The sequence below is a fragment of the Fundulus heteroclitus genome, chromosome 16 (assembly GCF_011125445.2).
Source record: "Fundulus heteroclitus isolate FHET01 chromosome 16, MU-UCD_Fhet_4.1, whole genome shotgun sequence".
Taxonomy (NCBI): domain Eukaryota; kingdom Metazoa; phylum Chordata; class Actinopteri; order Cyprinodontiformes; family Fundulidae; genus Fundulus; species Fundulus heteroclitus.
Window position 1 is genome coordinate 7,156,308 of NC_046376.1, and position 24,375 is coordinate 7,180,682.

The window sequence follows — 24,375 nt, forward strand, 5'->3', positions numbered from 1 at the left end:
TGCAAAAATCTTGGCAAATAGTCTCATTTACCTGCTCTAATCAAGGAAAAATACACTGATTTCAAGAAAATTTCCCTTAATTCTAGTTCCCTTTTTGCAGTGTGAAATAGCAGAAATTTAAAACCGATCGCAGGGTTTAGTTTCAGGTTGGAAGTATTTTGGAACGTTAATGTTTTTTTTTTGACAGATCTGTGTTACTGAGGATCAACAAAACATCTGGAAAATCTGTTTACGCTGCTGTTACAGCCTAAAGTTGTATCACACTGCAAAAACTGAACTAAAAATAAGTTAAATTTTCTTAAAATTAGTGTATTTGTCCTTGATTTGAGCAGGTAAATAAGATGATCTGCCAATGGAATGAGTATTTTGCACTTAAAATAGGAACAACTCATCTCCATCGTCTTATTTCAAATGCAGGATGTCTGATTATCTTATTTTAAGGATCAAAATACTCATTCCATTGGCAGATAATATCATTTACCTGCTCAAATCAAGGACAAAAACCCAAATTTTAAGAACATTTTACTTATTTTAAGGTCCGTTTTTGCAGTGCAATCTTCGTCTGTTTAGAGAAAATTCACTGAGAAAGTGTAAAACGATGCTCTCCGTCGGCGGCTCGGACGTTACACACTGCAAAAATGAATCTAAGAATAAGTAAAATATTCTTAAAGTTAGAGTATTTGTCCTTGATTTGAGCAGGTAAATAAGATTATCTGCCAATGGAATGAGTATTTCAACCCCTAAAATAAGATAATTAGACATCCTGCACTTGAAATAAGATGATGGAGACGAGTTGTTCCTATTTGAAGGCCAAAAATCTTATTCCACTGGCAAATTATCTTATTTACCTGCTCAAATCAAGGAGAAATAGACTAATTTTAAGAACATTTTACTTATTTTAAGTTCCGTTTTTGCAGTGCACCAACTTCCAGGTGGGCAGAACCGTGGTCATGATTGTCGTAGCCCAGAGAGAGAAAACACGCCTCGGGTTTTTTCCCCCTGAATCCTCTGTGGGACGACAGGAAGTGGACGGCTGGTCCTCCTAAAACACCAGCACCTTCCAGCCGGAGTGGACGAAGGAGCAGCCGAAGAAGAGGCAGTCCACCGCCTGGTCCACCAGCCAGTCAAAGACCACCTCCCTGTTCCCGGAGCCGATGGTCACCCTGAGCTTGAAGTGGCCGCCCTCGCTCAGGTTGTTGTTGTTGCTGACGGGCAGCAGGTTGACCACCTCCATGTCGAACGTCACCACCGAGCCCACGCCGATGGCCGGCAGCTGGTTCGTCATCTCCTTTCCGTTGACGTAGACGGCGCCTGGGAGGGGGAGAAGCACAGACATTTATACGTAGACGCGTCATAGGGCGCAGGTTCGCACGTCAACGTCACCGCCATATTGTATGTGGCAGAAAAAAGTTGAGTTCTGTTATTGTGAACGTGGATCAGAGAAGAGTCCTCATTCCTGTGCTGCAATAAATACACACACACTATATATATATATATATATATATATATATATATATATATATATATATATATATATATATATATATATATATATATATATATATTGTGTGTGTGTATGTGTTATGAATATAAGGATCAATTTGGTAAATCTAAACATTGTGGTCTTCATTATTTCATAAAAACCGTGTCACATTTGAACCTTTAGGAACAGACTTTTTGGGTGAGTATTAAAGAGGTAAAATTCATAATATGAGGGAAAAAAGTCCTAGGCCAATAAAGTAAAAATAAACAAACAAACACAAAAGTGATAATGTTATGATAAAAACATCATATTATGAGAATTAAGGGGGAACATTTCCAGAAAAATCACAGTTTGCAAAATTATTTCACTCCTGGAGTAATAGTGTCAGGTTAGATTATTTAAAATATTTTTATTTTTTTGGAGAATAAATTCAGGAGAATGAAGCTAAAGCGATACGAAAATAAATTTGTAATATTACAAAAAAAAATACTACGAATACAAAGTATATTCAGAGATTAAAGTCCCTCTCATACTGTTTAAGTTACTGAGTAACTTCAGATTTGCCACATTTAAGATGGCCGACGCTCTGACGCATCGCAGCATAGGCAGAACCCGCCCAACGATGCGTCTACTCTTATATTATGTCTATGGGGAGAAGCCCTTCACTTATAGAACGCGTTTAGTTTTTACCAGGGTTCCCACACCTTGGTGAACGTCAAATTCAAGGACCTTTCAAGGACTTTCCAGGACCAATTTCCTCAAATTCAAGGACCACACGTGGCGGCATTTACCTACTGTGACCGCTGAATAGGTTATCATATTTTAATACAATGCAAATTCAATAAAAGACTAAACGGCATAGAAGTTGTTGGGTCAGAAGCAATGCAAGAAAGTGGACTTAATTTATAGCCTACATCAGGGGTGTCAAACTCATTTTGGTTTAGGGGCCGCATTCAGCTTAATCTGATCTCAAGAGGGCCACACGAGTAAACTCATTGCAAGATTAAATAGAACTAATAAAAGTGGACTTGTTGATTTTTATATTAAGTTAATTTCACTTTTACACAATATATTATGAATAACCTCAGCGTTTTTAAGAAAAGTATGTGCAATTTCAACAATACTTTTACTCAGTTAAACATTTACTTGTGCATTATGCATAAGAACTGATCACAGTGATTATACAATGTTGAAAAACATTTATTTACATTTTTTGGAACTTAAAAACACTGTCCTGCATGACAAAATACATCAAACAGATTAAAAATTAAGAAATGATTTGAATTTTTCCACACCTGAAGCTTAATCTGCTAATTAAAACACAGCGCCCCTCGTGGACAATATTGGAACTGCATATTTACAATTAAACAAAGTACATGTTTTTTTCAATAATTGTTTTATCATTCTCTTCCTTTTATCTTGTCCACTTGTGAAAGTCAAATCTGATGAGCTCTTTGTGGCATCTTATTGCCACATTGCCAGACAGGACACTGGGGGAAAAAAATAAATAAATAAAAATTTTTTTTTTATAATGATAATGCATTTAGCCACAGGGCTGAACTAAATTGTTCGGCGGGCCGGATCCGGCCCGCGGGCCGTATGTTTGACACCCCTGGCCTACATTGATATTGATCATATTCATAGCCTACATTTATATCCACAGTACATGGCTATGCCATACTACATTACATATAAGATGTACATTAGCCTACCGTTTCATGGAATTTTATGGAAAAAAGGTGCAGCATTGAGATGTTCAGAATTATATCAATTTGTTTCACTTACTTTGATCTTTGATTAAGCTAGTATTTGACTTTGACTCTGAAAAGTTGCTAAATATAGCGTCAAAGTCGCTGAGTTGGCAACACTGCGTGAATGTAACCTATTGGACGCACGTAGGCCTAAACCGTAGCCTACCAACTAACAAAGAAGAGCAAACGTACTTTTGCAAATTAAAAGTCTGCGGAATCAACATAATTTTAAAAGATCGTGTGGTAGTAAAATAATGACACATGAGTCGTCATCCGTGTGAACTTTCAACCCCACAAAGAAATTCAAGGACTTTCAAGGACAAGGTGTTTTTTTTTTTTTTGGCTGTTTTCAAGAACTTTCAAGGGCCTTGAATTTATTTTTTCAGATTCACAAACTTTTGAAGGATTTCAAGGACCTGTGGGAACCCTGTTTTACGGTTAACGTTTACGACAGAATGACAAGGCAGCTAACCGTTGGTGGAGATGCAGACGGCCTGGTCTCTCTGCAGCGACTCCTCCCCGCTCTGACTGTCGATGCACACGCCGAGGCCGTCCAGCCGGTCCGTCTGACCCGCTGCAGAGATCCTGCAAACACGCACAGAGCCGGTTGGAGAACAGCCGAGTCTTTCGGGGAGCGCGGCGTGTTGTTTTTTTTATTTTAGCGTACTTGAAGGTCAGCGTCTGGCCGCAGAAGTAGGTGGGGGCGTCGGAGTAGAGGACGGGGCAGCGGCTCTGAGACGAGTCGTTGCGCAGGGCGATGTTTCTCCTGCTGCTCAGGATGTAGCCCTCCGTCCCCGAACGCCACTCTGCAGGGAGACAGAAACGGTGAAAAGGTCTCAGCCGGGCCTCTGCACTGCAAAAACGGGAATTAAAATAAGTAAAATCTTCTTAAAATGAGTGCATCTGTCCTTGATTTGAGCGGGTATATAAGATTATTTGCCAATGGAATAAGATTTTTGCACTTAAAATAGGAACAATTCATCTCCATCATCTTATTTCAAGTGCAGGATGTCTAATTATCTTATTTTAAGGGTCAAAATACTAATTCCATTGCAGGGTGCTTGCTCTTTTTCGAAATTAAAATTCCAGACTTTTTTAAAACTGATATTTTTTTTCCCCAAGACCTTAACTTTATGTACTTGTATACTTGTGTGCCTACTGCCTACTTCATTGGTTGAGATTGTACAAACTGTGTTTATTAGAAATGTTAATTTTTATAGGCTAGTATTCAATGAACAAATGCATTATTCACAGTAAATTATGCTTTTACTGATGAAAACGTTTCAAAACATGAAAATCACAAGTACATGAATTTGATTCCATTAGGCTAATAAAATACGTGACCAGTTAGTAAAATTATAGTTTTATAGCCTACCTTCCTATTTCTTATTTCACAATGCCTTTGAGCATACTGTAAAATTCTACCATACATTTTTTTTCCCATACTTTATTAAGACTTTCACACAAAATTCAAGACTTTTCAAGGTCTGGAAAACAGCCTTTTTAAAATTCCATACTTATTAAGACTTTCAAGACTTGCGCAAGCACCCTGCGTTGGCAGATTATCTTATTTTCCTGCTCAAATCATGGACAAAAACACTAATTTTAAGAACATTTTACTTTTTTGCAGTGTGGATGTGCAAACCTCCAGTTTACACGGCGTCCAGCTCCACTGAGAACATTTACACTGGCGTCATTAAGCAGATTACACTTCCTTTGCAACAACTGTGATCCAATTTATCTGCAGTTTCTTTGCTGTAGGGCCGGGCGATATGGCTTAAAAATAAAATCTCAGATTTTACTTTACCAAATCCGATTAATCGATTTCTTTTTTCCTCCTTTTCTTTTCATAAAAAGAAATTCATTTAAAAATTTGCTTTTAAGAGCAGGCTTCACATCACTTGTGTAACTTCAAACTAGGTTTAAAAAAATAAGTAAATAAGTAAATGAGTAAATTAAAATGCCTCGCATTACGGTAAAAAAAAAAAAAAGGTTTCCTTTTACACTATTTTGACAATATATTTTCCTAAACATATATTCAGCATTGCGTGCTGATCTCTTCACGGAAGCCCAATGAATCATTTGGAAAAATAAAATCCCGATTTTCCAAAAATGTATTCTTAAAAAAAATGTAAACTCGAATTAATCGAGCAACCTACTTTGCTGTTATAATTATTATTATTATTTTATATACTAGAAGAATTGGCTAAAGTTGTAAACCTTTAAAATTAGAGACTGGAATACAAAGTCAGGAACTCATGGAGTTATTGGGAAAATGTTCCTTAAAACGAGGCCAGACTCAACAAGACAAATCTAAGTTTCCCTCCTGGGAATCGCCGCGTCAACATCAACGATTCACTAAAGACGGACTAGATTTATGCTTATGCTAATTGCTGGGTCGTTAACTTAGGTAATCAAAACCAATTAAACATTAAATGCACCATAATTGATAACTCATGAAAATGTCTGAATGCTAAAACAACAAAAAAAGTTGTTTTAACAGCTATAACTTCCTCAGAATGAGTTGTTTTGGTTCGACTTCTGCATTTATGAGCGGCTATCACTGAGCATCAGACCAGAGATGAATGGTGGAAGTTCCCCTAAGTCAGGGGTGTCAAACTCATTTTGGTTGAGGGGCCGCATACAGCTTAATCTGATCCCAAGAGGGCCACACGAGTAAACTCATTGCAAGATTAAATAGAACTAATAAAAGTGGACTTGTTGTTGATTTTTATATTAAATTCATTTCACTTTTACACAATATATTATGAATAACCTCAGCGTTTTTAAGAAAAGTATGTGCAATTTCAACAATACTTTTACTCAGTTAAACATTTACTTGTGCATTATGCATAAGAACTGATCACAGTGATTATACAATGTTGAAAAACATTTATTCACATTTTTTGGAACTTAAAAATACTGTTCTGCATGACAAAATACATCAAACAGATAAAAATTAAGAAATGATTTGAATTTTTTTCACACCTGAAGCTTAATCTGCTGATTAAAACACAGCGCCCCTCGTGGACAATATAGGAACTGCATATTTTCAATTAAAACGAAGTACATGTTTTTTTCAATAATTGTTTTATCATTTTCTTCCTTTTATCTCCTCTTTCTTTCACCTTTTGTTTTTTTTCTTCTTGCTCTTCCTTTCCTCTCCTACTTTCCCATTGTAGTGTCCATATCATTTGAGATATTCCCCGCATGAATCATAATAAAACTATTCACATTCATAAATAAAGCAGAGCACTATGGCAAAAGCAGTACTGCTCCACTTGTGAAAATCAAATCTGATGAGCTCTTTTTGGCATTAAGACAACAATTATTATTGCCACATTGCCAGACAGGAAACTGGAAAAAAAAAAAAAAAAAAAAAAAGAAAATATATATATATATATATATATATATATATATATATATATATATATATATATATATATATATATATATATATATATATATATATATATATATATCCATCCATCCATCCATTTTCCAAACCGCTTTATCCCTCATGGGGTCACGGGGGTTGCTGGTGCCTATCTCCAGCGTTCACCGGGCGAGAGGCGGGGTACACCCTGGACAGGTCGCCAGTCTGTCGCAGGGCAACACAGAGGGACAAACAACCATTCACGCACACACTCACACCTAAGGACAATTTGGAGAAGCCAATTAACCTAACAGTCATGTTTTTGGTCTGTGGGAGGAAGCCGGAGTACCCGGAGAGAACCCACGCATGTACAGGGAGAACATGCAAACTCCATGCAGAAAGACCCAGGGTGTACTCGAACCCAGGACCTTCTTGCTGCAAGGCAACAGCGCTACCCACTGCGCCACTGTACAGCCTATATATAATATATAGATATATATATATATATATATATATATATATATATATATATATATATATATATATATATATATATATATATATATTATATATATATATATATATATATATATTTATTTTTTTTTTAGCCACAGGGCCGGACTAAATTGTTCGGCGGGCCGGATCCGGCCCGCGGGCCGTATGTTTGACACCCCTGCCCTAAAGGGATGAAGATCTGCTTTTCCAAACCCCAAAGAGATCACAGAACACTTCAAACATCGCGGTCTGACGGCTCTCTGAACCCTCCTCCAGATTTTGGACCCGACGCTAACGTCCCGTTCGGTCAGAGCTACGGTTCCCGCCTACCGTGTGGAGCCAGGGTGGTGTAGCCCGTCTGCGGGATGCTCCAGGGACTCCACTCGGTGCGACCCTCTCCACGGGCGCAGACCCGGAACAAGTAATCGGTGTGCGGGTCCAGGTGGAGAATCAGGAACTCACAATCCCGGCCGATGTAGGCGTCCTCGTACTGGCTGCCCCCGGTGCCCGACCGCCGGTACTGCAGCCGGTAGTCTGCGGCCGCGAAGTCCTCGTCCACCTGCGATTCAGGACGTTTTTGACGTCTATCGCATGTAGCAGGATACCAGAACCGGATCCACGTTAATAAATAAAAAGGGTTTCAGCACGCTAACCTTGCACCAGCGGACCAAGATGCTGCCCGGCCTCTCCTGCAGCTCGTCTATCTGGACGGGCGGATGGGACGAGACGCAGCCGTGGCGGGACACTCTGTCCCTCAGCACGCTCAGGAGGGAGTCGTCCAGTTGGGCCGAAACACACGGGACGTCCACCAAAGCCGGCACCTCAGGAAGGCTGGAGAAAAAAAAAACAGGATAAATCAGCGGGGAGTAAACCCGTGTGGAGCGCGGCGCGGCGGCGGTCCTACCTGTCCAGCTGGATGTGCATGGCTTTCTTCGTGAAGCTGCCCAGTTTGTCCTCCTTTTCTCCGAGGCCGCAGCGCAGAGCTGCTTCTCCTGCAGGCGGAAAGGAACCTGAGGTTTAGTCCCGCTGACCTTCATCAAGCAAAGATCACACGTGAACCTCCGGGGGGTTTGCTGACCCTCTCTCAGCAGCTCGTCGGCCTGCCCCACGCCGTGCTCGATGAGGCTCTGGCAGTCGTCCAGAGGTTTGACGCTGTCGGCCTCGATGGCGTCCACCTCGGCCAGCAGGCCGGCCAGACGCTCCGACAGCAGCCGGGTCGCCGCCGCCTGCAGCTCGGTGAAGTGCCTCTTGAGCGCCTCGCGGGCCTGACCCGAGCTGCCCCGGATCTGAGGGAGAGGAGAGCGACAGGAGGAAGAGCTTAGAGAGGAGAGCAGGACCTCAATGACCCAGGTGAACATCCAGAGGACGCTTCTCAGTACCTGGCTGTTCACCTGGACCTTAAACTGGACTGGAGTCACAACACTGATGCGCTTTAATAGAGGAGTCAGAGCAGACTACCTGCTGAGGACTTTGGGGGGGCGCTATTAGAGACCTTCTCTGACTCTGTGGTGGCATCAGCCATCTTCTAGTGTCTGTTGGAGCAGCAGCCGGTCTACAGCTGACAGGAAGCGGTTAATCTTGTGAACCACACGTGTCAAACTCAAGGTCCGTGGGCCGATTCCGGCCGGTCAGGGCAATTTATCCGGCCTTCTAGAGCCAAAAAAGGCACACACTGCAAAAATGGATCTAAAAATAAGTAAAATGTTCTTAAAGTTAGTGTTTTTGTCCTTGATTTGAGCAGGTAAATAAGATTATCTGCCAATGGAATGAGAATTTTAACCCCTAAAATAAGATAATTAGACATCCTGCACTTGAAATAAGATGGAGATGAATTGTTCCCATTTTAAGTGCAAAAATCTTATTCCATTGGCAAATCATCTTATTTACCTGCTCAAATCAAGGACAAAAACACTAACTTTAAGAACATTTTACTTATTTTTAGTTCAGTTTTTGCAGTGCATAATGTCATAAAGTCGAGGCATATATCCTTTTAACGTGTATAAAGTGGCTAAAACTGAGCCTCCTGTAGAGAATGTTGATTTTCTTTTTTTACTGTGTAGTAACAGCATCCTGCCACTAGGTGTCAGTTTTCCCACAACACATTGAAACAACCCAGAAAAGTCCAGAAAGAGAAGAAGTGATGCAGAATGATGAGTTTAAAGGCATACTATGCAACATTTTTCAGTTAATTAATGTGTTCCATACCGTTTTGGATGATTAAATGAGTCATTTCAGGTCGAACAAAGGTTTTCTCGGCCGCCCTGGTGGTCTGTGGGGGAAATACCGCACAGGAGCCCTCGGCCCGCACCCACAGGCTCAGAAGTCTGGTGCATCGCGAGAGTCGGTCTTGCTTTACGGCGAGAACTCCTACACGCCCCCAGTGAAAGGTAAGCTCATTGCTAGCGCAGTGGCGATATTTGTGCAGTTATCATGGCGGAACCAGCGAGAAAACAGCGAAAGCCCATGTTGGAGCAGGCAAGAAAGAGGAAAAGGACTCTGGACAGAGAGAGGAGTCGTACACGGGTGAACATCGGACAAGCTTTTTCCAAATGGCGAGAGCTAAAAGAAAAAGAAGGCTGCAAGGCTGACGCGGACCTCGCGTTTCTGCTGATGCGATTGTAAGTAACATTGGAATGGTTTCTCTCTCTCTGTGTGCATGTTCATACTTTCACTGTGTTAGTCATTGTTTGTACTGCCGTTTTTTCCACTTTTCGTTGCGTTCGCCTGTCTGCTAAGCTCAAAACAACCAAAGCGCCTGGCTTGACAGAGAAACCAGAACAGCTGAGCATCTTTATGACAGTGCACTTTTACTTTCGCCCTCTGGGGGGAGCCTCGCTGGAAGATCAACCCCGGTTGCATAGTATACCTTTAAGTGTAACTCACCACAATATCAACTTTGTTTTTGCAGATAAACTGTATAAACTGGGCCTAAGGTTACTGTGATTTTAAAAAAAAAAAAATTTTTTATGTGAACTGAAATGAAATCAAAAGTATCATCTCTATAACAGGTGAAACCGGCCCTTTTAATGACTTCATGATGTCAACGTGGCCTAATATAGACATGACTTTGACAGCCCTGCTGTAAACAGTTTGCTGGAGCTCTTCCTGCATTAATGCTGCAGGTTTTGCACATTTCTTAAAGTCATCCTGCTCAGCTGCTCGCTCCTTGTAATAAAACGTACGTATTCTGGTGTAAATCTGCTGCTGCTACACCTGAGTTTCATTTCTGTGGGACAATAACGGATCTTTGTGCTCAATATTATTACCGTCAGGACTTTGACTAGGCCGTTGCAACGCTTCTAAAGCTTTTCTCATTGGGGCCGCCCTGTGGTATATTCTACGCCCCCCCCAACCTTTAACACGTTCCCTCCTTTCTCACAGCAGAATGACGGACTTCAGGTCTGTAATCGAGCTTTTAGCCGCTCCCAGACTGATGGGAAGGGTCGCCGTGTCGAGGAAACGTCTAAACGCTGCAGAGCTTCAGCTTCTCTGGCCGAGTTCAGGCTGGTTAGCGTCAGTCAGGAGCAGCTGGGCGCCGCCTGCTGCCTCCAAGCAGCCAGGCTACGTGTTTATTTTGCAGAGATCAGAATCCAGTTCACCCTCCACCTGTGATCAGATCCGCCTGCAGGCGTGTCGGTGGCGTTTCTGAACAAGTCACAGCGACAGTTGCTGCCAAAGGCGGCGGAGGCGGCCTGTGCGTCAGGAAGCCGCTGAAGTCGTGTTTCGGTTCCTCTTGCTCTCGCGCCGTTTCGAACGCGCCGAGGCTGGAGGGATTTCACAACGAGCGAGCAGAGAAGCGGAAGGCTGACTGAGAAAACAGCTCCTTTCTCTCTCTCTGGGAGCATCAGTGGGACGTTCGCCACGTCTCTTCCTGCGGATTATCAGCGCCGCGCAGGCGACAAAGCATCAATAAAGTGTGGGCGTGTGACATAACAAGCGGGTCTAAAGGGGGCCGAGGCGACATGGGACAGTTTTCCTGACCGTTTGGACTCCTCCCCCTGAGATGCCGCGGTGATAGCATTGTCTGGCATGTCAAACATCCTGCTATCTCCTGCTATCTGCTCCTGCTCCTGGGGAGTCCAAGATAACGTTGGCCGGGAAGTCGGACTTAAACTGGGATTAAGACGATCTGGACCGTCTGTCCGCAGACGTCTGGATAGGGCTGAACGATTTTGGAAAATAATCTAATTGCGATTTTTTTTTTTCTTAATATTGCGATTTAATGTAATTTTTTTCCCCCAGTTTAATTTATCATGTCTTTTTAAACATATACAAACAACAAATCAATTTGTTTCCTCGCCATGTGGATTAGTTGCTAAAAGACCCACAGCATCTAAACTCAGAGCAGAAATTATTGCGTTCTGCCTACAATATATTTCAACCAAAATTGCAATTTTGACTTTTTTCTGCATTAACCACAAGCACTAAAATGGCCTCTAAATAAAGATGTTTGTAAACAAGGACTATTTAAAACAAGAACTTTTAATGTTTCTATTTATCAGAATATTATTCAAGAGAACAGTTTTTAATTTAATTGGACATCAATCCTTGTTGAACATAAAGTGCAAAGTCCAAACAACAAGTCAATGTATTAAACTGATTGACCTGTACTTAATGATTTCTATGATTATACAAACTGTAAAACAAGTAATAAAATTAGATTATCTCACTGCTGCAACTGTCTTCCCTTCCATGTGGAGGCAAACCCACTTTAAACATTTTACCAACACCTAATGGACGCGTCTAATTCCCTAATTGTTACATAGCCAAAAATTGCAGACCTCTGCGACTTAGAAATTACGTTTTTTTAAAATCACGATTATATTGAAAATGCGATTAATTGTTCAGCCCTACATCTGGTTCGGTTTCATCTTCTCACATGGTGTTAAAAAAAAAAAAAAAACACCTTTAGCTCGTTTCTCCACAAACTACCAGCACCACGCTGCAAAAAGGGAACTAAAAGTAACATGTTCTTGAAATTAGTGTATTTGTCCTCAAATCGCACAGGTAAATAAGATCATCTGCCAATAGTGTGAGTATTTTAACCCCTAAAATAAGATAATTAGATAAACTGCACTGGAAATAAGCTGATGGAGATGAGCTGTTCCTATTTTAAGAGCAGAAATCTTATTCCACTGGCAGATCCTTTAAACTTGCAGCTCAAAACGGGGATAAATTCACTAATTTCAAGAACATTTTCTTACCTTTTTTGTATTTTTTGCAGTGCAGGAAGCGGACACCCTGGCTGTGGGTGGTGGGGGTATTCAGACCCGGCTAATAAACCAGTTCAACAGGGACAGAACCTAAACTGGACTATCTCGGCTACATTAGGACACATCCCAGTTTCTGCTGGTTCTGGTCCAGACTGACCGAGGACAGTAAGTCTGATTCTTCTCAGCCAGGAAAGGACGGAGGAGTTAAAAGTCCAGCTTTAATGATTGACTGCACTGCAAAAAGGGACTAAAAGGAGGTAAAACTTTCTTTAAATTAGTTAATTTGCCCTTTATTTGTAGAGGCGTCAAGTAACTGAGTACAAATACGGTTAACTTAAATAGAAATTTTGTTTATTTATACTTTTTACTTCTACTCCTTACATTTTGAAAACAGCCTGATTACGTCTATTTTATTTCAGCTTGTTTTGGTTCTGGCTTGTCAATAAAAAACTAAATATTCAGATAAATATCGCTATCCGAACCGAGTGATTTTAATTGCCTTCCAATAACAAGTAAATTTATTGATAATGTCTCTGAAATTGAACTTTATGCACCAGTAATTACATGACATCAGATTTTCTGCTCCATGAAATCCACAGTATTGCGCCTTTAATATAAGTGGTTTGTTTTAAATAGACATATGTGGATAAAACAGCAAATCAAATTTTTTTAAATATTAATGTCATGATATACAATTATAGTAATGGGGGATTACGTCTACTTTAATACTTTAAGTAGTTTTATATCCAGTACTTTTATATTTCTACTTTACGTTGATATGTCTACAAAAGCATTTTAAACCCTAGTATCTATACATCTAAAAGAAAAAAATATATGAGTAATGGGTGTGAATACTTTTGACACCTCTGTTGATTTGAGCAGCAAGTTTAGGAACAGCTAATCTCCATAATCTTATTTCAAGTGCAGTTTATCTAATTATCTTATTTTAGGAGTCAAAATACTCATTCCATTGGCAGATAATCTTATTTTCCTGCTCAAATCAAGGAGAAATCCACTAAATTAAAAGAAAATGTTACTTATTTTTAGTTCCCTTTTTTGCAGTGTGCAGGATGGAGCTGCAGATGGACGCAGATCAGGGCCTGATGCGGTGAAGCTAACCCAAACAGAAAAGCTCTCAACTCGTCTGTCTGGTTCCAAAACGTCCTCCGACGGTCAGAAGACCCGGATCAAGAACCGACAGAACCAGATCCAGGCTGAAACAAGCTTTCCTCTGCAGGCTGGTTCATCTCGAGTCACCGGGGAGGAGAGCCGATTTCCTCCTGCTTGTCCCCGTACAACACGACAATATGGATTAAAAAATAAATCTCCGATTTTATTATACCAAATCCGATTAATCGATTTTTTTCCTCCTTTTTGTTTCATAAAAAGAAATTAAAGAAATTACTTTAAAACCTTACTTTTTATGTCAAGCATTTCGTCAGGGAGTTGACCTGAATTCAAAGTGCAACTAAAAACAAGCTGTGAAACATGTTTGTAAAACAAGATGGCAGCCGTGTCATTATAAACAATGAAAATATAACAAAACATTTGCTGCTAGTGGTTTTACACATTGAGCTAAGACCAGGCTTCACTGCAGTTGTGAACTTCAAACTAAGTTAAAAAAAAAAAAAAAGTAAATAAGTAAATGAAGTACCTCGTATTATGGTAAAAAAAAGTTTCCAGTTAACAATATTTTGACAATAATTTTGCCTAAACATATATTCAGCATCACATGCTGTTCTCTTCATGAAACCCAATGAGTGTATTGGCAAAATAAAATCCATTTTCCAAAAATGATATCTTAAAGAATTGTAAATTCGAACTAATCGATTAAATCGATTTATCGCCCAGCCCTAACTGGCCCTAACGAGCGCTTTATTAGAACGAGGGCTTAATTAGTCGGCTTAATTAGACCTTAAAGACAGACTGAGGAGGTAAATCCTTCATTAGAACCAGACATGACTGGATGGGTAACATTGTTTTTTTTTAAAGAATGTTTTAGAAACCACAGGATTTTTTTTTAATATATATATTTAACTCTTCTTCATCTTTGAGTTTGGGAGCAGAACTCTTATTCTGGTTTCTCCCTTGCTCCTCCATCGCCTCTCCTCTCCTTAGAGGCTCGCAGTTGCTCAGCAGAAACAGGAAATAGCTGCATTGTTTATTGGCGAGCAGCTGGACGGGTAAATCTAGACAGCGGGGGGAAGGAAGAGATAGCAGAGAGAGGGGGGAGAGAATATACTCTCCTGAGACTATTTTGGGTCAGCGGCTCCACGTCCCCCTGAGCCGGCCGGGTCTGAGCAGAGGACCGACGGCCTTCTGCACACAGACAGGGTAAAAGCAGCAGCGGTACCTGTTTGCGAGCCTGGTTGAGGCCCTGAAGGCGCAGCTGGAGCTCGCTGCGGTAGTTCTGGGCCGCCTCGATGCTCTCCTTGGCCTCCTGCAGCAGCAGGTCCACCTCCGCAGACATCCTCCCGCCTCCTGACACAGCAGCACAGATTTTACTTTATTTATTTTATTTTACTTCAAACAAACAGAAACAGAGAGGTTCACTGAGCCGGAGCAGCCGGGAAGCAAAGCGTCTGTCAGATAACGAGCTGCGAGCTGTCAGGCAGCAGCGACGATGCCTCGAAGAACCGGTTTCATATTCATTGTTATGACTGGCTGCAAATCTTTCCATCAGAAAATCAACATAATGTGAGACTATAACAGGCGCAATGGTCTGAAAAAAATGAAAAAACACATTTAGAGCATTACTACAGCGATATTATCGTCAGTCAGGCTGCAGAGCTCTTAATGCTCAATTCCCATTTTTTGTTCTTCTGAAATCTAATTTTCTTGGATATTACTATTAAATGCGACCGCCATCATTCTGCTGTCTGACCTGCATGCAAAGATAAAGACAGTAATGGTGAATGTAATTGTTTATAGAAGTGTTCAATAAAGTTTTGTTAAAAAAAATAAACATGGATACCAAACTGCGTCTCTCCTTTTTAGAAAGCTGTTGAGCAACGAGAGCCGATAATATTAAGTTCACATCACAGCCAGACGAATTAAAGTAAGAAATCCAGACGGCGGACGATACGTATACGAATTAGCACCGCATACGGAACGTGGCACAGATCGGATAATTTCGGGGTTGTGAAAAGATCGGAACTGGGCCGTTTACTCTGCCATGAAAAAGACAGATATGGGTCGCATACGGGTAAAAAGATCGGCTTTGGGTCGCATTTCCCTGCAAAAACAGACTAAACTAAACTAAAAATAAGTTAAAATTCTCTTGAAATGAGTGTATTTGTACTTTATTTGAGTAGATAAATAAGATAATCTGCCAATGGAATAAGATACTGGCACTTAAAATAGGAACAACTCATCTCCATCAACTTATTTCAAAGTGCATCATATCTAATTATCTTATTTTAGGGGTAGAATTACTACTTCCATTGGCAGATAATCTTATTTACCTGCTCAAATCAAGTACAAATACACTAATTTCAAGAAAATCTTACTTATTTTTAGTTAAGGTTAGTATGTTTTGCAGTGTTCCCTGCAGTGAACGTAGCCGAAGTCGCCCATAGATCCCCAACGTTCTCATCCATCAAACCATTTAATTCATCCGTCTCTCCGTTCACACATGCATCTGTCGGACTAGGGCTGGACGATAAAGTGGGAAAAAAAGCATATCGATAAAATATAAATCATATTGATCGATATTAATAATTAACAACAAATTCCAAACATATATTTTTAGCAGCCCTGGTCATTTTATGCTGCTGCTTAGCGACCTATATTTAGATACAGAACACAAAGAGACAAACTTTTTACCAAAACTGCAAGTTTTTTAAAAAACAAACAAAAAAACGTGTGCTCTTTAAACCTTTTGAAGGGGGCGGAGCTTGGTGACGGAGCGTTGTGATTGGTTGGGAGGATGTAATGATGTAATATTAACCTACATGTCTAGAATGCAAAAGGAAAGAAATCTTTTATTCTGTTGAACTTTTTATTGACTCTTTTTTTCTATCATCGATACACGTCTATAGATCAAAATATATTCTTACTGAATTATGGTCCTATCTTAGTTTTAACAGGTACGCACCAGCAGCTAAACCACTTCCAGGTTTCAGCCCGGCAGCTGCTAACCACTGGCTATATGGCAGCAGCCAAATCCCTCTGATGCATTTACAGAACAGATATTATTCCTACCTGAACCACAGTTTGCAGACTGAAAGTCACCGTTAATCGTTTTCTTCCTGTGACATTTAAGTTTTTTTATTAATCAGAGGTCGCAGAAATTACCTTGAGTGTGTTTTGGTTATTTTGGCTGAGTGTTAATGTCAAAGTCACAGGCTGTGCAGAAAGAGATAAAATATGGAAGAAAGCAACATCAACAGCAGCTGGTTTGGCTTTAAAGTCTGCAGGAAGATTACTCAGCGGTATTTACAGAAATGAACACTGCAAAAACAGAACTAAAATTAAGTGAAATTTTCTTGAAATCATTGTATTTTTCCTTGATTAAGCTTAGAGCAGGCAAATAAGACTATTTGCCAATGGAATAAGATTTTTGCACTTAAAAAAGGAACAATTCATCTCTATCGTCTTATTTCAAGTGCATGGTGTCTAATTATGTTATTTTAGAGATGAATCGTTCCTATTTTAAGTGCAGAAATCTCATTCTATTGGCAAATAGTCTTATCTACCTGCTCAAATCAAAGAAAAATACACTCATTTGAAGACATTTTTACTTATTTTTAGTTCTTTTTTGCAGTGAAGGCGAGGGCAGCCAGACGAACCAAAGATTTGAAAAGAAATCTGGTAAAAATGTGAAAAATATTCCACATTTCAGCGAGAAATTGATTTCAGGAAGAATAAAAAAAAGAATGAAATGAAGATCAGATGAATCCATCTTACTTAAAGAAAGCAGACCTGTAATCATCCTGGTTTAAAATTACTTTAAAACCTCTTTAGAAAATGTGTCAGACTTATAAGAAGCTAGAAGAATGTCATGTAAAAATGTTTTAGACTTTAATCAACTCACATTAATAGATTGATCCTTGCATTCATGGTTCAGGTCTCCATCCTTTCATTCTATTCAATCCACGCAGGAATAAAATGAGCTAAAGATCTTTTTAATGCTTCTAACCTAGAACCCAGCGGTTACAATCAGACCTTTTTCTTTATTTGTCAGCGTAGATCTCTGGGTTCAGAACGGGATAAAAACCAGGAACTAGTAACCAGATGACAGAAAGCTTAAATCTGAAGACGATAAATATTTAAAACGTTTTTTTAACGCTGCGTCTGCGATGGAAACTGTCAGAGGTTTGTGCGTTTCGCAGCAGGCGTCGTTTTTTTTTACATCGTCAGAAGTGAACGCCGCGCCAAGCTGCGGTCGGCCTCGTTTCCTCTGCAGCACCTTAAGAGGAAGTCACCAGCAGGCGTCAAGCTGCCCGCTTCTGCCATTTACAGCAGGTAACTGTAGAAAACCAGCCGTTCACACGTGAAATCCAGAGGAGATTAATCCAACCGGACCGAAAAGGGAGCAGCTAAATGATCTGAGGGGTCAGCCAATCAGCAGCTCTCCCTGCAGAGACAGCCTGCTTCAGAGAGAAGTAGAGCTGCTGCTCCTCCACACCGAGAGGAAACGACTCCGACGGCAAGAAAATGTTTGCAGACCCACCGGCGGCTTTATAAGGGACAGCTGTTAAAACGCTAATTAACACAATCACTGTATTAGCCAATCATATGGCAGCAACTCAAAGCTTTTAGGCATGTAGACGACTTGAAGCGTCTCAGAAACTCTGGATCTAGGGCTGCACAATTAATCGCATTTTAAATATAATCGCAAGTTAAAAAAAAACACAATTTCCAAATCGCAGAGATCTGCAATTTTTGGCTATGGAACAATTAGTGAATCATAAACGTGCTTTAGGTGTCGGTAAAATGTTTAAAGTGGGTTTGCGTCCACATGGAAGGGAAGACAGTTGCAGCAGTGACATAATCTAACTTTATTACTTGTTTTAGAGTTTATTTAATCATGCATAGCATTAAGTACAGGTCAATCAGTTTAATACATAGACTTGCTTGTTGGTTGCACTTTATGTTCAACAAGGATTGATGTCCAAATCAACTAAAAGCTGTTCTCTTGAACAATATTCTGATTAATAGAAACATTAAAAATTCTTGTTTTAAAAAGTCCTTGTTTACAAACATCTTTATTTAGAGGCCATTTTTTTGTTGCTTGTGGTTAATGCAGAGAGAAGTCAAAATTGCAATTTTGGTTGAAATATATCGTAGACAGAACGCAATCAGTTTTAGACGCTGTGGGTCTTTTAGCAACTAATCCACATGGCGAGGAAACAAGTTGATTTGTTGTTTGTATGTGTTTAAAACGACATGATAAATTAAACTGAAAAAAAAGAAAAGAAAATCGCATTAAATCGCAATATTAATATAAAAAAAAATTGCAATTAGATTTTCCAAAATCGTTCAGCCCTATCTGGATCCACTGCAGAACATCCAGGTGCTTTAACCAGAGGGTGATCGGAGGAAGCGCTGGGCTATATATCGAGATTTTAAAAAAAATGGGAGATTTGTTTAAAAAGAGATCATGGTGGGCTAATGCTGGCGGTAGGTGTCACTGTGGGCTCTAGGAAAGGGCGCAACGTAGTCGTGTGTGTCGAGCTAATAACTGCTAGCCTGTTAGCTATTTCGACCAGGAGGTTTTCTGTCACACAGGAACTTTAACTCACCGTTTTATGTCGCTCTCAATCATCGACGCATTTAAAATAAACAGACAACGCTAAGCCTAGTGGGCGCACCGCCAGGCTTGTAATACACTGGGGAAAACCCTGGAGCTATAAAATGAGACTACCATATAAATCGGACTATAAGGCGCATTTAAAATCCTTACATTTGCTCAAACATTTACGCCGTGCCTTTATCTATGATCACCGTTGTGTTTACTGACTGATTTATGTGGTACAACGCGCTCAACAATCTGTTAAAATGTGTAAGTACGACTTTGGTTAGCAACAAAGCCGCTCCGCTCAATGGATATTAGGAGCATTACGGTACACTGTTACTACCTGATAGGACCCCTGAGCTGTCTACAAGACTGCCTGACTGTAATGTCTAAACTAGAAGTGCATTCATGTAATACAGCCGGAGTACGCGCTAGCAACAATAAACCTAGTAAGTTAATTAAATATAAAAGTTACGTTTATTTTGGACTTATGTTAGAAACAGGGCAGTGTAGTCCAGCTACTCTGTCCTCCCCACAGAGACGGATAGAGAGCTGTGGAGGTGAAGGAGTGACGTTACACACCTGGGAAGAATATTTAGTGCGCCTTATAATCCGGTGCAGCATATGGTCTGAGAAATACAGTATATCGTTTATATAAAGATGGTCTATATTGCGTTAGAATTATACGTTCATGTGCACAATTAGGTCATTTTTAGCCGTTTCTTATATTTATCGATCAATAGATGTGTGGTGCGATAGAAAAGGTCAATAAAAAGTTCAATAGAATAACAGCTTTCCTTCTTTTAGCATTCTAGCCATGTAGGTTAATATTAGTCATTACATCCTCCCAACCAATCACAACGCAGACCCAGGAACCAAGCTCCGCCCCCTTCAGAGTTCAGACAGCACGTGTTCTTTTTTAAAAAACTTCCAGTTTTGGTAAAAAGTTGGTTGAATAAGCTGGACTCAGGAGTTTGAATCCAGTGTCTTTACCTAAAAATAGATCATTAGGCAGCAGCATAAAATGTTCAGGGCTGCGCTTTCAATTTATTGATAATTATCGATATCGATCAATGTGATTTCTATTTTAGCGATATGCTTTCTTTCCATATCGTCCCGGCCAATCATCTACAGCTGTTTGTTAAACAATGTGTTTTTTACTAATGTGTCTGTGAGGCATTTGGGATGAAGCTTTGATTCAGAGACGCCTTTTTATATTTACTTTATGAGAAAATACATATTGAAATAAATATTGTACATAGGCATTCAGCGGTATTATTTTTGATCCATATCGCCCAGCCCTAATCTGAGGTACTTTCTGGTAAATTTATGATTATTTTAGATTACCAAGTGTTACTTTACCAGAGCTAAGCATCTGGTTAAACTTGTTTGCATTTATTTTTCATAACCAGCTAAGAGAGATAATAAATAAATGGATGTTAACCAGAGAAACATCCTTCTACGGTTTGACATTTCTCCTAAAAACGGAATAAAGGAAGTAGGTCAGTTATGTCACCGTTTCCTCGCAGCAAGGCGTTTATGTTTCTAATCTTTAAACGAAAAGAGATTCCCTGAATAAAACTAAATGGAGCGTCTCGCGTGGATTTGAATAAGCTCACACAGCATCTCTGTTAGCACGACGCGCATGAATGCAAATCTGGGACTGTGGAAGAAGCACGCCGGCATGCACTCGCTGCGCGGCGTGGGCAGAGACGACACCCACCGGCGCCGCTCGGGTTAAAGTCACGCTTGTTTTCATTCAACAGAAGGTGTTTGTGACGCAAGCGTGACGAGAAACAACTGGATAAAGTTTGTGTCTCATGCTTGTTGGAGTGAATGCCCCAGTCAAGGGTTCAGCAGAGTATTTAGGTCAGCCTGCGTGAAGGGATTCCCCGCCGTCCGCGTTCTTGCAGCTCCGCGGGACTCTTTGGAGTCCGAAACATGCTGGGATGCCAGAAAAGATCTGCAGGAGGAACACGGCCTTCCTGCAGTTTTTCAGAAACGGCTCGCAGCAAAGCCTCTGACTAACGGGAGAGACACGACAGGCCCTCTGCTGCTAACCCACGGTGATTATTAGAGCACCGCCATGACGAAACTAGACAGCAGCGAGGCACCACAACATGTCTAAACCCGATCAGCACCAACTTCCGTATTTAGCAGTTATTTGTCGAGTTAACCCAACAGCCGCCGCTCTCAGATTCAGGCCCAAAAAGGACCAACAGAACCTCCAAACTGATCGGTGACACTTTAAAGCAGCTGTTAATTTAAGGTTAATAATGTTGTTGTTTTTTTTGTCATGTGGGCCAGTTTAGACAAACTGTACCTGTAAAGATTTGACAGAAATGTCTATTCTTCTTCTTCTTCTTCTTCTTCTTCTTATTCTTCTTATTATTATTATTATTATTATTATTATCATTATCATCATTATTATTATTAAGCAATATATTATAGCTATTTCCTTACATTACATCTGATCCGTGTTGAAAACTGACACGCTCAGACGAGTTAAACTGAATTGTTTTACAACTGTGATAGTTTGACTTCTTGGCACTTTTATAATGTGAAAAATAAAAAAATTGGTTATACTAATTAACGGTTAAACACCAGGGAACAGGTTAAACATGAAAACTATTATCCATAGTCAAGTCCATCTTGGGCTGGGTTATTCTACAGTAAAGATGGATCATTTGCGGTAATATATAATGATATAACATGTTTTTTGGGGGCAACTTTAAGACTAGTTGGCTTTCAGGTAGTCCCAAACTTTATTTTAAACATTACGTCTTTAGCCTAGAGTAGCTGTCTGCACCCTGTGGCTCTTTGTAAAAACAAAAAAACAAGAAGAACCTACAGATGCTTTTAAATGAGGATATGACGACAGATGCATGGTTTAGCAGTTTCTTCACGCAAGAACTGCAATGAATTTCCGCCACAGAATGACACTTAAAGCGCCACTAATACTATGTTTTAGGTCTATTTCTCTTATCATTATTGTGCAAACTGAAATTTCCCTACAAATATCAACATAAAATAGAAGAAAACGTAGTAAATCCTCTTTTTTTGCACAAGTTTTGTTCTTAAATTCAACACCTGAAATTAGAAAAATGGCTGTTCTTTAAAAATGACCAATTACTATAGTAGATATTTATAAATGATGATCAGTTCTCCTTTTGCACAAGGTCATGAGTTACTTGCGGCTCTAGAAGACTTTTATTTAGCAGGACAAAGGGGGAAATGGCTGTTTGGGTTGTGCAGGTTGCAGAACCCTGGTCCAGAACCAGAACCAGTCAGTCAGGCTATGGCCAGCCTGAACACCAGTCCCCAAGCATCTGCCTGTCTCTAAATGGCCATAAAAGCTTAGAAACTGGTCGTTTTTAAACGTTCACGCAAACAATAAACCCATTTTCTGAATGTATTTAAAATAAATACCAGTTTAAATTGCTATATCCGACTCCGTGTTGGACCTTTGACCTACAGCTGATCCAGATTTCTTTTAAATGGATCTTTATTCAAGAGCCGAATCCTAAGAACCGAATCACAGACGAGCTTCCGCGCCGTGCTCGCTTAAAAAGTTGATGTTTCAGATTAAATAAACCCGTTTTATCTAAATCTGTGCTGCGGAATATACGTTAACCCCTCACATGATGAGAGTATTTTGTCGGTATCTGTGTCCGGAGCGGGGCTTCGGCTAGCTTGTTTGGGTCAAAAAGACAATGAAAACTCGGCTTCACGCCTGAGTGAGCGAGCACAACTCCTCCATTTAACCCCGGGGAGGAACACCGCCGCCGGCTCCGACACGGCCCCTGTCCGAGACGACGACGAGAAAAGGCGTAAAACAAACCTGGTTCAGTGCTTTCGGGCCGCCATTTAACTCCTAACTGTCACAGATCCGCTCTGAGCTACCGCCGCCGGCCGCTGCGCCGCCGCTCCGCTTCTGCCCAAGTTTAGCTCAAGTCCACAAATGACACTTCCGAGGCGTTAAGGGCGACGGCCAATCAGAAACCAGATACCGCAAAGTGACACAGAACGCAGCCAATCGGATTGCGAGGGGAAGCGTTTGACCCGCCTTAATGAAACGGTCCCTTCTGAGTTAAGTGAAGCTGATGAAATAAGTTGATACATGTCCAAATCTACTTTCTAGAAGGGTTTTAGAGTGCAGTCACTATTCTTTAAGGTTGTCCAGTAATATGTGAATTTAAGGCAGTTTAAAAATAATACTTCAATCACATATTTAGAGGGGAAGAACTTTTTTTTAGCAGAATAGTGTCAGTTTTATGCTCAGCTGTTCCTCCTGGAGTCTATTGTTAGTTATAGCACCTGAGAACATTTAGCTTTTAGAAATACAAACCTGGCGAAAGCTGTTTCTGAGTATTTTTGATAAATTAATTGCATGCAGTGTCTAGTGAAACTGCAGTGAAGATACTAAAATGTTTAGGCGTCTCAGTGCATGATGATGACAGTATGAATGACCAACCAGCCACTTGTTAAAGTGCTTCAGGTTGGATTGATGTGGCCTGTAAGCAGTGAACAGCTGGGATTCTGTGGGAACCAGCGTCCTCTAGTGGAGCCTTTTGTAGGTTGTTCTTTGTCGGTTAAAATTCCTATCCTATTAATACAAAATACGGGAAAAATGTGTATGAATTAAAAATAAATAAATAAGTGTATGATGTCCTGTTGTATCTAACCATCCACGCTCACTCCTAATACAAAACCCCCTTTTGTCATTTTTTATGCAGCAGGTCAACAATTTGTTATTAGATTTACATCTAGACTTTGACTAGACCATTCAAACATGATCTTGTTTGAATGGTCTTTCGTCAACAGATTGTCTCACCTGAGCTGTGAGTCTCAGCAGCTCCTCCAGAGTCACCACTGTCCTCTGGCTGATCCTGTCTTCACAGCAGCTAAGTCAAAGCGGCTAAAAAAAGGGTTTTCTTGTGTTGCCTCTTGGGAAAATGAAAATAAATCAGCTGAGATATCAGGATCTGTGGACCCCCTACAAGTCTGGTTCATCCTTAGATAAAATATTTAGCTACCGGAAGAGGCCACATCCATCTGTTCTCAGTTATATGTACAAACACAATGCAGTTTAGGAAGGAAACCGGTTCTGAATCCCAGAGATGAACTGATCTGCTTCTCAATCCCAGAACAAAAGCGAAGGATCTTATTGAGATCCAGCTGAAGCTGATAAGAGAGTGGTTATCCACCATGAAATGATACCCACACGGGCTGAAACACCACACAGAGAGGAAGGAGACATTAACCAAAAGGCAATATAAAAAGCTGAACCATGACATCTGGAAGAAACAGGGACGCTT

At 40.4% G+C, this 24,375-nt stretch overlaps 1 protein-coding gene across 1 annotated transcript; it reads right to left on the reverse strand.

Moving 5' to 3' along the window:
* Nucleotides 1-996: 996 nt before the first annotated feature.
* On the reverse strand, nucleotides 997-23,005 carry crlf3 (cytokine receptor-like factor 3). Its single transcript, XM_012854904.3, has 9 exons — nucleotides 22,899-23,005; nucleotides 14,672-14,799; nucleotides 8,184-8,391; nucleotides 8,010-8,097; nucleotides 7,759-7,936; nucleotides 7,436-7,664; nucleotides 3,902-4,040; nucleotides 3,707-3,819; nucleotides 997-1,311 (listed from the first exon to the last, which is right to left on the reverse strand). Exons 2-9 carry the CDS (start codon nucleotides 14,786-14,788, stop codon nucleotides 1,043-1,045), a joined length of 1,341 nt encoding a protein of 446 aa, XP_012710358.2. The 5' UTR covers nucleotides 14,789-14,799; nucleotides 22,899-23,005; the 3' UTR covers nucleotides 997-1,042.
* Nucleotides 23,006-24,375: the final 1,370 nt, after the last annotated feature.

Coding starts and splice junctions, on each gene's coding strand:
- crlf3 (XM_012854904.3), bottom strand. CDS start 14,788: ATGTCTGCGGAGGTGGACCTGCTGCTGCAGGAGGCCAAGGAGAGCATC. Junction 8,098..8,183: donor CGACGAGCTGCTGAGAGAGG/GTCAGCAAACCC, acceptor TTCCGCCTGCAG/GAGAAGCAGCTCTGCGCTGC. Junction 3,820..3,901: donor GGCCAGACGCTGACCTTCAA/GTACGCTAAAAT, acceptor GCGTGTTTGCAG/GATCTCTGCAGCGGGTCAGA.